Below are 15,651 nucleotides of genomic sequence, written 5' to 3'. Positions count from 1 at the left end.
TAACCAATACCCTCATTAAGCCCCACTAACATATTAACTTAGGCACCCCTCAGGAAGCAGATGAAGGAAAACATAGGATGTGTAATAATGCACGTATGGCCAAAGTCACCAAACCCCACCTATAACATGATTGTTCCATCCCACTGGAACAGGCCAAAATTTATAGTACAAAATAGTGGCTTCAGGGGCAGAAACGGCTGGAAGGGGAAAACTCTGTCTGCTCAAGATCTATTCACAAACTGTATCTCTCTTCTTTTCCCAAAGAGAAGCCTTTATGTAAGCTTTGCATCTCCAACAGCACACCTGGCAGTATTAATTTACATACACACCTATATATATATATATGTGTGTGCATGTATATATATACACATATATATGTATATATGTGTATGTATAGTGCTATTAGATCTCTTACTATACTTTCTGTCACAACACATACTAACACCCAGTAATTAGTGCAATCATCACCAGCAATCCTGAGCCTGCTTTTCTGGTGCTTCAAATAACCACACTATTTGTGCCTCTGTGCTTGTGCAAGTTCTCCTCCAAACTCAACAAGACTTACAATGTTAAACTGGGCTACAATAAGAAATTAAGCCCAGCTGCAACCAGCCCCCCCATGATCTCTGAAGATTGACTGGAACGCAACATTTTTTTTCTGTTAAATTCCCATACCCTTAATTCAACATTTTTGGAATGTAAAATTCCCTTGATTGACCAGAAACTTCACAGACAGTCCACCGAATAGGGACTTTAGATAATAACACACCCAAAATCTGTATGAAAGAAGTCATACCTGATCACCCCATTTCCAGTCTACCCCTCTCACCACTCTGGTACCAATTTTCATCATGGCTGCCAGCTCTGGTCCAGAAACAGGGAGCTGAACAGGTGTAGTTTCCTTTCTTGACTCTTCTAGGACCGTGGCAGAAGCCCCATGACAAGAGGCAATCATATCTTCTTCAACATTATCAGAACTCGGTCCTAAAAAGGAAAAAATATGAAAAAAATTAAATCCAACTACAAGTTTTTGATATGTACCTTTGTCACATGTAAACTTTCAGGCACAAACTTTGTAATATAAAAGCAGTAAGAAACAGGAAAGCTGACTGAACAGGTGATAAGTCAAATGACCTTTAAGAAAACTAGGATGTAATGGTTTTGAATGCACAGGAATTGAAATACTTAATTTTGAATAAAAAAACAAATGACAATTAAGAGACATTAATAATGATGACTCAATTGGCTAAATGGTTCTACAAACAGAATTTTTTTGAAAAACTTTCTGTGTGCACTCCAGTTAAACACAAGTTACAGGAACAAATGTTTGCTATTATCTAAGAAAACCAAGAGAGAAAAACCATGGCAATTTGAATCATAGCAAAACACACCAGAGAACTTCCTATAACAGGACAAAGAAAGCTTCAAGCTTAAATATGCAGACTGAAAACATTTTTAATACATAGAAAAAATGAAATGGAGATTAGAGAGTAGACAGTTTTTATTGTTTTCATTTTAAATTTTCCATTTTTTATTTATTTGTAACAGTTCCACCAAAACTACACATCAATTGAAATTTTAGCAAAGGATGGCTGAAGCAAACACTTAATAGAAAAAAATCATGACTGGAAAAAAGCTGCAATCAAATTAACCTCCTTCTCAACCACGCTTACAGATGTGTTTTTTGTATCGGGCTAAAATAGCATTAAGCATTATCATTAAGCAGCAAAGTAATTCTGTAATTTGGGTACACCAACAGGTAAAAAAATACAGGAGACTTGTAAAGCAAATGCTTTCTTCTGAGTAAGAAAGAGGAACTGTACCTATCAGCCGCAGTGTGGTTTGTGTCAAGGCCAGCATGCCGGAATTGAGGAGCAGGCTCAAGGTATTCGCACCATGCTGCAGCGTCAACATGTTCAGCATGACCAGCAGAAAACGCGCTTGTGGAATAGTTCCAAGACTTGGTCCTGCTGGATTCTCATTAGTAATTGTTTGAAGAGGAACAGGCTGCAGACCTAGTCCGATTGTAATACAAATAACAAAGTCAGCTGACATTTGGGAGCTACAATAGAAGAGGTTACAGATTTGTTTGATTGATGGTTTAAAATATTTTTTATTCCCTACTCAGCTCTGAGAACTTACAAGCTGAAGTTCCAAGAAACCAATTCTAATTTGTATTTTAATGCTAAAATGTTACTAATGAGTAATCAACCACCTGTTGCTGGGAAATGGGCAACATACTCAAACACTGAGAAGCGAGTTAATAGGGGGTCAAGGTGGGAAGGCTGGAATGACACACAAAGTAATTCTCAATACAAAACAAGGGAACAGATTTCAACATCCCAATTATTGGGAACTTTAAAAAAAATAGCAACAACATTAACGTAAAACAGTTTTCTCTACAGACAACAGCAACAAGATGAGACTCACCTAGTTCTTTAAATTTTGCATTAGCATCTAGCAAGATGTTCCGGACATTCTGAATAGCCCATGCATACAACTTTCCAAAAGTTACTTCCAGCAGCATTCTGTTAAATGGCGGAATCAGATCGACATCCTTCAAGCAGTCAGTAAGAGGCTCCCTTCAGGGAAAAACAACAACAACAAAGTAAGTACTGTTTTCTTATTGAAGAATTGTGGAAGCAAAAGCAACAAGAAGTTTTACCCTATATTGGCTCCTTCTGGAATAAGTCTCTGCCATCCACAGAACATAGCATACTGCACAGACGGGAGCAAAAAACTTTTAGCTGACAATTTCAGAATAGTATCTATTCCCTCCAGACGAACTTCTGCTCTTTCCAACTGTCAAAGACAAAAAACCAAATTGTCACACTTGTGTAAACGGCTAATAATTGTCATAATTATGTAAAGGTCCCATTTCCATTCATTTTACCTGTTTTAATAAACATTTTCTCATTTTTTCTACATCCACTGGCTCTTCTTTAAGTGCAAATTCAACAATGGTGTTAAGGAGGGCAGACTGTGGATACAAGCCCTGAACATTTTGCTTCAGCCATTTGTATTTGTGCACACCTGTAACTGTACTCAAAATTGGCTGCCACTTATCCTGCAAAAGAAGAAGGTAGCATGTTAAAACTTTTTAAACAATTTTAAATTATTGAAAATATAAGTTATTTCATGCAAAACAATTTCCAAATTTAAAACACTAGGGGGTGGAAATAAAAACTTTTTCAAAGTCAGAAAAGAGTTTAGTACTATTTAACTCATCTTTTTTACTCTTGCTACATAAAATTTCAAATGCGTTAATGTTCAAAGAAAGAGGAAGTAACCCATCATAACATTTTATTTTGAAGCTTTATCTAAGATTATCAATAATTTAAAAATTAGAAAAGGTATCTTTACATATGCTAAATGCATAGTACAAGCTTATTTTTTAAAATTATTCCAGGCTTCACTGAAACAACATGTCACACTTAATTACACATCTCAAACACCATTATCAGAACATTTAATGTCAAGCTACTGCAATCATGCTTTAACTCATACTTTTTTCTCTTGTTATTTTTATTCACAAGGTTGATTCAAAATCTGATAACTTACCTTGGGTGATTTGATTGGTATGGGCTTTTTATCTATAGGGACAGGACTGTGAGGTACCACACAAGATTCTTCTAAATCACTCTCTTCATTTCCAATTTTGGATTCCTCTACATCAGCAGATTCAGATTTTTTTGGCACTATAAACAAAAAAGTATTATTCTTTCATGCAGTCTGATTAGATTTTACAGCATCACATTTTTAGGTTTGCATGATAACCTAAGCACACAGAATACTTAAGAACTGTCTGTAATAAAATGGAAATGTATTCTTGGTGAATAGTTGGACTCTATGTCCAACTATTACCAAATTAACTCTGGTATTACCAGCAATATCCTTTTCTCTTTAAGGACAAACTTGAAAAGCACTTCATTGTCTGTTCACCACATTAATTTATTTCCAGTTAAACCATTTTTTGACTACACTTTAATAAAACATGATTTCTAAAAAGATGTCACTTCCAGTGAAGTGTTACTAAAACAAATTCAGAGGGTCTAATACTGAAGGATCATTTTTAATCCACTGAAACATGAAGAAACATGCCTCAACTACCCTTGACACTCTTGTTTTCCAGTTCTTGCTGTAGGATCTGACATGCAACCACTGGTTTAGAAAACTTCATGAAAATGCAGCAGAAAGCAAATGGCTTTGATGCTTTATCTAAGGAGAGCCTCAAATAGCAGCAAACCTTGAAATAAGATGGATTTTCATTGTTTCAAAGAGAATACAACATTAATGCTGCTTTACCTCTTTTTTTCCTTTTTTCTCTAATAATTTTCTGAGCTACCCTTCGCCATCGGGGCAAGGAACTAAGAAGTTTAAACTTGGACATTATAGAGAGATCATTGCAAACCGCAGGACGTAGTTCATTGAATAAGAATCTCAAGCGCTCAATGACAGGAGCACAAACTTCCTTGTAAGAACGCCCCTGTTCCTGATGGGTCTAGGAAAGACACAGAAAGATGAAATTATGTATAATACACAAGAAAATGAACAATATATAGCTTTTTAATAAAACACTTCAAATGAAAATTATCTTTACATCAGCAGCTAAGGGGCTTACCTTAATAAGTGAGCATTTTGCTTGGTAGACAACACGGCACACATCCACTACAGATTTTGGTAAGGTTTTGTGCTTTACCTGGTCAACTCCAAGGGTACCAGGATGAACAAGAGACAGTGCTACATGACCTTAATGGGAAAAGACAATCTTTGAATATGCATTTCCAAAATCATCCATAGCAGAATTTAAACTGACCTAAACAAACACACCACAAGCCTACCTACCCAAATCTTCATGCTTCAGAAGACAGCATAGTAACAGGCGTCCTACTTCTTCCACAGGATGCTCAGGAGGGAATGTGATTGGTGTTGTTAAGTGACACTGTTTACAGTATCGCTCTATTTGACACAAGAAATCCTAAGAAAACACAAAATAGCCTCTGTTTAACTTCAGTTTTAAAATACAATGAAAGGACTCAAAATACTACAAGGCAGCATTTAAATAACGCTGAGCAATCTCCACAATCTGAACTAACATTCCTGAGGTACAACACTGAGTATGTGCAATTTAACACACAGCAACTACAACCCAATACTGCAAATACGCTACAGCCTTCTTCCTGTACAAAAAGCTACATGGCTCAAGGAAAAAAGCTACTTCTGCTTTTATCTCTTCATGAGATAGTCAGGTCACCTAACACAATTTTTAGTTGTCTTCTCATTAATCATTATTCATCATTATCGCTATTCCCAAAGATTATTTGGGATTCTCTTCATAAAGGAGCTGAACTCAGAGGGCTAGAAAATCTGAAGATATTACAGAAGATACTGATCAATGTAAACCATAGGGTTTTTCAGAACATCCACAATTCTAATCACGTGAAACTTGAACCTCAAGCCCCAAAGGAATTTTAAGACAAAAGCATACTGAAACAAAATACATTCGCAGCTTGACAGGAAAAACTCTCTCTTAGTTCAACTGGAGGTGAGCAGGATCTCTCAATGCTACTGAAAGTTGACATGAGAAGTAAAGCATTACTAATTTTTTGGTAAGAATATTCAAATTTTTAGTTCTCCCACTCAAAAATTCTAAAAATAGTAAAGAAAAAATGTACTGTTGTGCTATCAAGTGAAATATACACATTTTATCCATCAGTAGTACTCAACCATTCCTTTCACAAAAAGTAATTCTGAAATAACTTTTTCAATTGTTTTGCTATAACTTGTGGAGAATTTTCACCACCACTATCACCCCTCAGAAACATTTTTTGTGCACAGAACTACTGAGGGCCTACCTTCACGGTGTGATCCTGAATATTATTATCCGCAATAGCTTGGAGAAAGGGTTGTGAATGGTCACTCAAAGTTAATCGATGTGCATATAGTTTTGATTTATTTGGGGTAGTGTTACCAGGTGAACTGCAATGGTCTTCATCTTTTTCCTCATTGTAACTGTAATGAATCTGACTAGTTTGCAAGCCTCCAGAAAAGATCGATGACTTCAACCATTCTGAAGTAAAGAAAACATGAGTGAATATTCTGATCAAAGACTAAGCTATCAAGACTCAATTTCCTGTAATAAAATGCATTCACAGCTTCAACAAGACTTAGTAAATCTTTCATTTGCGGAAACTTTTTCACAGGAAAAACAAAAGGGTTCTGCAACTGAGAAACAATTAAGTAACAGGGCAGCCATCATCTGTTTAGAGATACAGGGGACCTTAGCAATTTTTCTGCTATTAATATTGAATTATACCTTCTATTGACCAAACCAAGACACCCAATAAGAAAATTTCCAATACCACATGATCCAGGCACTCTTAACTGACCACAAATTGGTGAGATAGGAGACTGTGTAGCATCGTTTTCTATTTTATGTTGCATATTACAAAATTCTGAATTCGACTGCTCAAAATTATCTAACCCCGATTTAAATCTTGCTAAATTATTGGGATCTTGATGAGTGTGGTAGTTAAGGTTAAGAATGAAGAACTCCTGCAGAAGATCAAGACTAATGAAGTGCTAAATTTTCAGCAATTTATTCATCCTTTGTCTTTTTCTTGCATGCTTTGACAAGTATTTATCACTTTTTAAAGCTCAAAATGACGTCCTGCTTACTGGCACATTCAATTTCCAGAGGAGAAAGTGGTGTGCTCATTGCCAGGTAGGAAGCATGCAGTCCAAGGAGAAGACCCAAATTCCTCTCTGTGTCTATGAGAGGTGATGACAAAGTACTGAGATCTGGCGTTGTAATCACTTCCTGGTCAGGCTGCACAAAAGAAACAGTAATTGTAAGCTAGAATTGAGCTCCAACAAGAATTCCAACAGCAAAGTAATGCTTTACTTTAGAAAACATTTACCCATTAGTAACATTTTTACCTCTATATACTGGCCAACACAGAAGGCGTGCATTGATTCCCGTGTGTCCTCAAATTGCAAAGCAGCTTCCAAAGCAACAACTGGGTCCTCACCAGCAAACTGAGCTAATGAAAGAATAATGTAGTCAATACAGTATCTAAAAATGTGGTAATTCCACCTAGTTTTGAAACAAAAGTAGTTTGTGTCTGTAAGTCAGATGAAAATTCTCACCAAGTATGCTACTGCCAGTTAAAGACTGGGTTTGGAAGTCCTTTATATCATACACTTTCCCATCAATCACTGTCCAAAATCCTCCGTCTTTGTTGTGGTTCTCTAGATCAGCCTTACGTATAAGTGTCACCTCCTCATTATTTCTGCAACTCTGGCCAGTAAAAAATGAACCTATTCATATAAAACAGAAAAGAGAATTTATCAACAAAATATTGGAAAGTAAGGGGTTTTTTCTGAACATTCTTTTAATAGTTGACTAGTCAAATTTTTCACTTCTATTCAAAGGCTGCTTTTTTTTTACATGCTCAAAAGTAATAATGGCTATTAATATGTTCCTCATATTATGCAATTCAACTATCTGTATACTGTGTTCTTTTATGCACTGATCTCTAATGTCACCTAGCATTGCCCAGCTATATGGCTGTTTTGTGTGGAGGTGGAGCGGAACAATCAGGTTTCTGGCAAATCACTGCTCTAATCGCTTCTTCCTCCAAATTACTTTGGTTTTATTACTCAGTTGCCTGCAAGGAATTTGCTGTATATTTAATTTCAGCCTAATTCAGTTTTTTTTTTAATATAAAAGACTCTTCTCTTTTGACCACAGACACAGCTCATATTACAAAGTACCCTGAGAAAATAAAAATTCCTTATTTCAAAGCTTTCACATTACTCATCCTTTGTGTTACAGAGTTTAGTAACAAAATGCCTAGATGTACTACACAGGTTTTCACTGCAACTTTTCACAGTCAAAATGTGAAATGATGTGAACCACTTCTTGAAAAAGCTGCATCTGTACTCTGCTTAATCTTACCTCTATATGTAACTTCCTTAAGAATGTACTGACAGAATAAATAGTGCCATATAAATTGGTTAATAAAACTTTGTACTGTGAAGTAGAATTCTCCTCCTGACAGTAGTTCATGAACAGTCACCACTCTTGTACAGCTACTTTATAAAAGCAGTCCAAATGCTACTAAGTACGTACCCATTATTCCTGGCCATGCTAAATCCTCATTGTCATCCCGTTCCTTTCCAGGGGCTAAGTGGTTAAATCTGTCTAGATGTTCCAGCAAGCCAGCTAACAGAGGGATAGCACCAGCTTCCTGCATTAATCCAGCATTTTTACTGAGGAGTAGCACTATAGAAACCACCAGTTCTGGAAGAAGAATGCCTGAAACAAAAAACACAGAAGATACTCACATTTAGTTCAAGTTCTACATTCATTGCATTGCAGAAGTAAATCACCATTAATATATTCTGCCTTTGACTAGTGTTGAGTACAAAGCTCTTGCCTTCCTCATTGAATTTTCCCTCCTTCTCTCCCATTAACCAAAAAATTAAACTGACTCCTTTGTAGCCATTTAGAACTTTCAAGAATGTCTTAAAATTCTGTGGAAGGGGAAGAAAGGAGGACAACAAGTAAAAACCTACCCGTTAAATCTCCATCCACAACACGAGATACTTCTGCAAAATGCCTATGACTAGTACAAGCAATGCTGGTTGCCACAGGAAGGATATCACCAATGTGCGTGCACAGAAGAGCAGTGTATTTCTTCAGTAAAGAACCAACACCTAAGAGGTCAGGACCTGTATAAAAATAGAGGAAGAGCACAGAGGACCACCACATAGTCATATTTAAGACACAGACTTCAAAAGCTGACAAACTATTCTGAAATTATGCCACTCAATATTAGCACTAATTTAAGAAATCACGTAGTTTTAAAAATTTATAAAAGTTTATTCTCCAGATCCTATTACCTAACCAAAAAAAAAAATTAACTTACAGAAAACAATGTAAATAAACTACTTTCAAACACTGTTCAGACAAATTCAGCAAACAGACTGACAAATGAGACAAGAAGATAAATTGAAATAAGAAAATGCTATCCTGTAAAAGTTATTACAGGAATACTTGGGGAGGGGTCAGAAGTTGTTTGCTTTTATTTTTAAAACCACTACTTACTGTATGTGTTAGGGACCTGGCCAACACAATCTGCTGGGTAAAGTTTGCTAACAAGTAGACGCTGAAAACGGAGCAACAGGTCCAGAGAAGCAGATCTCTCCTTGCTATAAAGTTCTTGGTCCATGCAGGAAGAAATGCGACGAGCAACATCTTTTAGTTTGGCTATTGTCTGTGAAGCGATGTTCCTAAGTGGTAGAAAAGTACCACAGAGTACTTAAAGGGAGCTCAGAGTGAAGACAGTCCACAGTTCATGGGTTAAGATTTTGCAAAATTTTGCAGAAATATATGCAAAGTTTCTATGTAGAACTTCCACCCCTTCAGACCGTGGAACTCAAAAAGGCAATGGTTTTGTGGATACATTTTGGTTCACAGGATTTGTAAAATACCTCAACTTTGTGTTTTGTAGTGAGTGATGACAAAAACCACAATCTGACAATCTTCACTGAGAGGCTGCAGTGAAAGTCATGACACTGCATAGCTCAAAACAGTTTCACTATTGTTTAAATTACATGGTTGCCATCACAATTAAGTGAAAAAGTGCAATAAATTTCTTGGTAAACTCATAATTACTTCCTGCTTTACATGCTATATGTTAAGTAATCCTGTAGCTCCTCTGGCTGATATAAAGCAGCTTTGCTCTCAGCACCCTAATTGGTCATGCATTCACAATTCTCAGTTAAGAATTTAAAATTCAGGTTTCTTTCCCGCTTACAGTCTCCATGAGACAGTTCTAAATAAATAGGACAAAATATTCAGTTCTAAACAAATTTGTGGTGATTCTCACACTTTTTAAGGACAGTCTTTTAAACATTTGTCCTATATTTGGTACAAAAACTTTCAGATACTTCTTCCAGAGAAGAAGTATCAAAATCATAAAAGCAAGGCAGTCTTTCTAAAATTGAGTAATTAAGTATAGAACATTGCTCCTCAGCAAAGATAACATAGCAGAACCACAGATAAGCTAGGAGAACGTTCAATATTTTGAATTCTGAGGAGCTAAAAATGCTAGAAGACTTTATTTGCTAACCAAAATTACCATCCTTTAGCTGACTAGTTCACAGAACATCTAAATACATCTCTACAAAAGTAAAAGACAAATTCAAAGCAATTACCTCAGTAACTGCTGAATTAACTGAACTAATGGTAAACTTTGTTTTCCTGCAGATTCATAGATTCCAGTGTTAATAAGGTCTTTGTCCAATGGAGTTCTGCTCCTATGAAGTGTTGATGCATTTGCCTCTTGTTCATCAATTTCTTTTTCTTTCTGTGCTTCTTTTTTTGCTTCAATATCCTAAAAAAGTAAATGAAGTTAAAGAAAACACACAAACCTCCACTATGATTATGAAACATTTGTTAACAAGTATTCACAGTAACAAGATCAAGTTACTTTTACCTATGGCAAAATGAAACAGTTGCTACCAGACAAAATGTCTATTGCATATTCTGTAACAACCACATGGGCACACTTTTTAAAAAACAATTATAATGCAAAAAGAAAGGCGAAGAGAGGGATGAAGGTGGCGAAGGTAAAAAAGAGTAGAGAAATTCCACAAAACCATGGTGGACACACATGCCAGTAGCTGCTGCTGCACAGTTCACAACTGAAGGCACATTTACTCTGTGTTTATAAAAGCAACAAATCCAGTGCCCCAAGGAGAACCTGAACTGCAGAGCTGATGAACCATACCTGAATTTCTGCAGTAATAGCAGCGTTCAGTGCAGACTCTAAGCCTCCATCAGCCATCAAGCTGCCCACCAAGAGGTCAATCATGAATCTACGTCCTGGGCTGACATTCATTTCATTTCCTGAAACTACGAACGGAAGAAGCTAGTAATGAAGTCAAAAAGTGAGGCTTAAACAAGCAGGCTTCACTTTGAGGACCAACCTGCACTGGGTAGGAGCGCTGAGAGCGCCCTGGCGCGCTCCTCCGCCGTCGGCAGCAGCACAGACCAGCCGCTCTGCAGCACCGCTTGAGCCGCCGACTGCACTGTGTTAAGAACCCCAGCGTTGCTCGCCAATGTTACCACTGTCTGCTTCAGGCTGTTGAGCAGGATACTGCCCAAACCCAAGCCAAGGCATTCTGGATCCACCTGATGACTAATGGCAGCATGAAGCTGAAAAAAAAAAAAAAAAAAAAAAGGCAAATTTTAATTAACAAGTGGTATGAACTTGGTGGGAATGGGGGGGAAGTCGATCCTGGAGCAAGTAAGTTCAGTGACCAAGATACAAACTTTTACCTGCAAATCTGTAAAATTAAAGGGAAATTCTGGCTTGCCTACATACTGAATTTAAACCAATACTCAAAGATTACAAATGGTAGCTATAAGCCCCGAAGTTCTGCAGTAAACCTAAAAAATAACCTAAATTGTTTCTGCCTCACTACATCACGCTAGAAAACATAGCACATTTTCAGTGACTGTCAGACACCAATTAAAGAGATCATTCACTTTTAAAAATGCTATTTAAAGTCCATAAAAATGCTCAAAATCTCTGAGTGAGTATACAAGGCTTAGTCCATTTAGGTATTGTTTTTATAGTTCATTCTTAATGAAACCCAGAAGCTGTCAAGAAGGAAAAAAAAAAACAACACTAGATGACAAATTATAAAATGATAGTGTAGTTCTTTCACTTTCTAAAGCCAATAAAAGTGTTTTAAGGCACATTAAAGGTTACTGTTTCCATCCAAGCAGTTTAGTGAAAACATTCAGCTCAATGACTGCTCAAAGTGTAGGAAATTGGAGGTACCTGAAGTCTTAAAAGGTTTAACGTTGCCACAGCCATACACTCCTTTTCCTGAGGAGGGGGCCAGTCAGAGGATCCATCCATTCCCTCAGTTACTTGTCTCAGTAACAGATCCAGCTGCTCAAATGTCATGGGGCAAACATCCACCACAAAAGGTACCCGCAAGCCTACTGACCATTCTGAACACGATGACCAAGCAAAACTCTATAAATGGAAACAATACACAAAGTTCCACAGTCGGTTATTTTCTAAATATGACACTGATTACAGATAGGAGTGTAAAGCTAAATCTGCCCTCAAACAGCAATAGTTCATGTGGAAATAATACCAGCACAACCGTGGAAGAGAATGCTCTACTTGCATCCTTGTAAACATACATAAAACCCTACGGATCCAGAACTCTCCCATCACATTTTCCAGTGTGTTGTCGTACCCAGTCCAGATACCTTACTATTTGTGCCCCAGGAAACAACATGCTGACAACTCCTCCATTGCTGTGCCACACAAAACAAAACAAGTAAATAGCTACTTCTCAGAATATCCAAGAGAGGGAAAGCTAATCACCCCTTTTCAGCAGAACAACTGCACAAGATTTTTTTTTTCCCAAAGCCTTCATTTACTCAGAATAAGAATAGAAAACGTCATGCAAGCACAGAAAGAAGGACCAGAATTAGAATACAGAACTAACCTCAGTGAAAGGTAAAAACCAAATCATTCAAAAATAAAACCTACCTGAGCAGGTCCACAAGCAATTCCAACAATATGCTTTGTGTCTAATCCCGGGAGAGCTGCGGGCTCTGGTTTAGTGATACGCAAAGTATCAAAATGCTGACACTGATCATTGCTTCCCCAGCTGTGCACTTCACTATCTTCAGTCAGTGCTAAACAATGGGTAGATCCAGCTGCCACATCTATCACTTTCTTCCCTGATAGGAAAGTTAGATATTGAAAATATAACTTGGATATTACAATCATTGACAGAAAAATAGCAGAGAGAAGGAAAACCATGATAATTACAACCACGCTTAACTAGGAACATATTATGGATGTCAAAGAGTCTCATTTTTGCCTCAGTAGTGGCTTGGAAGAGTACAGCAAAGCAAAAACCAAGAGACAGGTAAGTATGAAAGTTTACAAGTTAAAAAAAATCTTCTACTTTGTGTGCCTTCTACATAGAAACCTTTTCGGGAAAGATTTTTTAAAACATCTCCCCATCTATGATGAGAGACTGTGAAGTTATTTGTAGTCATTAGCTCAGTAGTTGTTCTCATTTAGATCATTCAACATATATGAATAATAATTTAAAGGAAAGACAGACCAATAAAAAATGTTTCTTCCTCATCATCTCCTACAGAACCTCAGGTTTCTCACAAAGGAAAGACGTAATTTTCACTCTGTTATGAACTAGTCAAAAGGCAAACGCAACTTTAATGACACTATCTGTTGTCTGTTATTTTCATTTATTCCATTCACCTGCCTTAATCTAATAATATATTTTATATATACTTATTTGCATGACAATGCAAACATATGTGCTTTAAATAAGCATTTCTGTGAACCTAATAAAAGAAAAGCAATAAGAATAATGAGAACACAAGACATGCAGCATTTAAAGCATAGACATAGTGTCTAAGTCTGCTAAAATCTTGTAGGTATAAATGCAGAAGTAACAGGAAATGCACATTATTACCTTTTTCAGTGCTACCAGCATAAAATATGACACAGTACATGGTATCATCACTCTTAAAGTTGGGTTCATTTGTGTCCCATAAAAAACTCCAACAGCAGTAAAAGGAACTTCGGAATATTTCCAGCTCTGATAATTACCTTTCAAGCCTTCCAGCAGTTTGGGATATCGAACATGCTCTTCCGTCCCATGCCCAAGTCTCTGATTGTCGCCTTTTCCCCAGGTGTAGACCTGGCCATCTTTGGTTAAAGCAATAGAAAACTGACTCCCACAGCGTACTTTCACAATGTCCAGATCTTGAAGTTTTTCTATCAGCTTGGGAGTTTTGCAACCATCACTGCCTCCTCTTCCCAGTTTTCCATAGTCTCCATCACCCCAAGACCACACCTGGCCTTTACATCAGGAGAAAAAAAAAAAAAAAAATCGCACTGCTTTTTCATGTAATTAACTCATCTGTTTTAACAAGTAAGTTCTTAAAAACCCGAGATTCTATAACAAGCACAGATTTTAAATTTTATTTTAAGAAAAGTAGTTCCAAATTAATTACTAATTGTTTGTGACAATAAGAAAGAATAACATTTGAAAAGCTTTCATGCTGACAAAACTGAACATAAAAAGTGCAACATAGAACATGCACTGAAAATCTGTTAGTGTATGGAAAGTCCTTCTTAAAAATATATGAAGCATAGGATTTACTGTAAATCAAGCAAATTAAAAACTGGTTTCTTTTATTATTTATAAGAACTTACAAAATGTTTTCCACATTAAATGGCCAAACTGTCTGTGAAGCCTATTTCAATTTTCAGTTTATATCATTCAAGCATTTCTCAAAATGAAATTAAATCACCACATCTATCATGTTCTTTTGAAATACACTACTAAATCTAAGTCCTGATGTAGGAACTTAGAAACAGTCAAGTCATTCTGCATCTGCAGTAAATAAAATTATAGTTCAAGAATGGTAAACCCATGCATGTACAAACAAAGTTTTGCTTTACATTCCGATGCATTTGTGTTCCCTGCTTGCATAAGCTAGTCCCCAAGTACTCTGATAAGCAATGGAAGCATGCAAGGCAGAGACCAAGAGAAAAAAACATGGATAAAATCTGGGTTTCCATTTCCTGCATGAGCAAACACTTGTTTTTAAATAATGCACATCATATTAACCAGCTGTATTTCAAAGGAACAATTAGCTTCCAAGAACTATCTGCTTTCTAAGAGATGACTTTAGGGCTTAACCTCACACAATGAAATGCAAGTTTTGAATCTATCTCATCCTAGGCACCTTGGTCAGGGACGTTGGAAAGATGAACTTCCATGCAGTTTCTCTTTGACAGTTCCAAAGGGTTAACAGAGACAGCTCTCCTACTCTGAATTCTGGCTCTTGTGACAACATGAGATATTTGCGCTTATACAGTAATGAATAAAATTTAGACACATGCACATATATGTATTATTTTGTGTGTCCATTACAAACTTACATGAAATATATACACCATAAATCAATATATTTGCATATTCATAAGGAACATACTGCATATCTATGCATGGAAACACCTCTGCAATATTATATGCAAAATGTATAAATGTACATATTTAATTCCCCAGAAGGAATTTCAGCTTCAAATTCTTACAGAATTCAAGCCACTAGAAATAAGCATATCTGCAGTATAAACATCTTCAGAGTAAAAGGAAGGAAAGGTAAGCTTACTTAAAACTTTTAAGTTTTGTTTACTACTAACCATTTTCAGTAACTGCAAGAGTCTGAGCATCTCCACTCCCACACGACACATCAATAACTTTGAGTCCTTTCAGCCCCGTGACCAGCATTGGGATGGTCTGATCTTCACTGGAACCTTCAAAACAAAGTAGTTCTGTGAGAAGAAAAGCCCAGAAGGCCTGACAGGTTCTTTTGTTTGGTTTTTTTTGCTTTTTTGCTTTTGGATGTTTTGCTATGTGGGTGTAGGTCAGTGTTGGTTAGTTTTGTTTTTAGATTTGAGTGTCATGACTAAGCTCCCATAGGGTTTCTGAGACATCCAACACGGATTTAACCCATGAAATAGTCTTAGCTTCACGAGGAAAGGAACAGAGAACACCGCAGATTTTATT

The 15,651-nt window shown here is 36.7% G+C and overlaps 1 protein-coding gene across 3 annotated transcripts in view; it reads right to left on the bottom strand.

Annotated features, from left to right (window-relative positions):
• The window catches only part of HERC2 (HECT and RLD domain containing E3 ubiquitin protein ligase 2), a 104,844-nt gene that overhangs the window by 54,011 nt on the left and 35,182 nt on the right, over positions 1-15,651 (bottom strand). For all 3 annotated transcript variants that reach the window (XM_039548140.1, XM_039548159.1, XM_039548151.1), the window contains exons 14-36: positions 15,285-15,398; positions 13,683-13,934; positions 12,588-12,781; positions 11,859-12,059; positions 10,999-11,227; positions 10,800-10,924; positions 10,225-10,403; positions 9,113-9,297; positions 8,581-8,736; positions 8,135-8,320; positions 7,150-7,320; positions 6,940-7,043; positions 6,679-6,829; positions 5,856-6,070; positions 4,846-4,978; positions 4,622-4,749; positions 4,306-4,501; positions 3,562-3,698; positions 2,894-3,067; positions 2,666-2,802; positions 2,431-2,582; positions 1,824-2,015; positions 797-984 (exon numbers count right to left, since the gene is read on the bottom strand). In XM_039548140.1, the coding sequence (XP_039404074.1) occupies positions 797-984; positions 1,824-2,015; positions 2,431-2,582; positions 2,666-2,802; positions 2,894-3,067; positions 3,562-3,698; positions 4,306-4,501; positions 4,622-4,749; positions 4,846-4,978; positions 5,856-6,070; positions 6,679-6,829; positions 6,940-7,043; positions 7,150-7,320; positions 8,135-8,320; positions 8,581-8,736; positions 9,113-9,297; positions 10,225-10,403; positions 10,800-10,924; positions 10,999-11,227; positions 11,859-12,059; positions 12,588-12,781; positions 13,683-13,934; positions 15,285-15,398 (3,899 nt within the window). The remainder of the gene's footprint in view (positions 1-796; positions 985-1,823; positions 2,016-2,430; positions 2,583-2,665; positions 2,803-2,893; positions 3,068-3,561; positions 3,699-4,305; positions 4,502-4,621; positions 4,750-4,845; positions 4,979-5,855; positions 6,071-6,678; positions 6,830-6,939; positions 7,044-7,149; positions 7,321-8,134; positions 8,321-8,580; positions 8,737-9,112; positions 9,298-10,224; positions 10,404-10,799; positions 10,925-10,998; positions 11,228-11,858; positions 12,060-12,587; positions 12,782-13,682; positions 13,935-15,284; positions 15,399-15,651) is intronic.

Source organism: Corvus cornix, chromosome 1 (genome assembly GCF_000738735.6).
Source record: "Corvus cornix cornix isolate S_Up_H32 chromosome 1, ASM73873v5, whole genome shotgun sequence".
In the NCBI taxonomy this organism is placed as follows: domain Eukaryota; kingdom Metazoa; phylum Chordata; class Aves; order Passeriformes; family Corvidae; genus Corvus; species Corvus cornix.
Note: the sequence above shows the minus strand (reverse complement) of the source record. Positions and strands in the feature narration are given on the sequence as shown.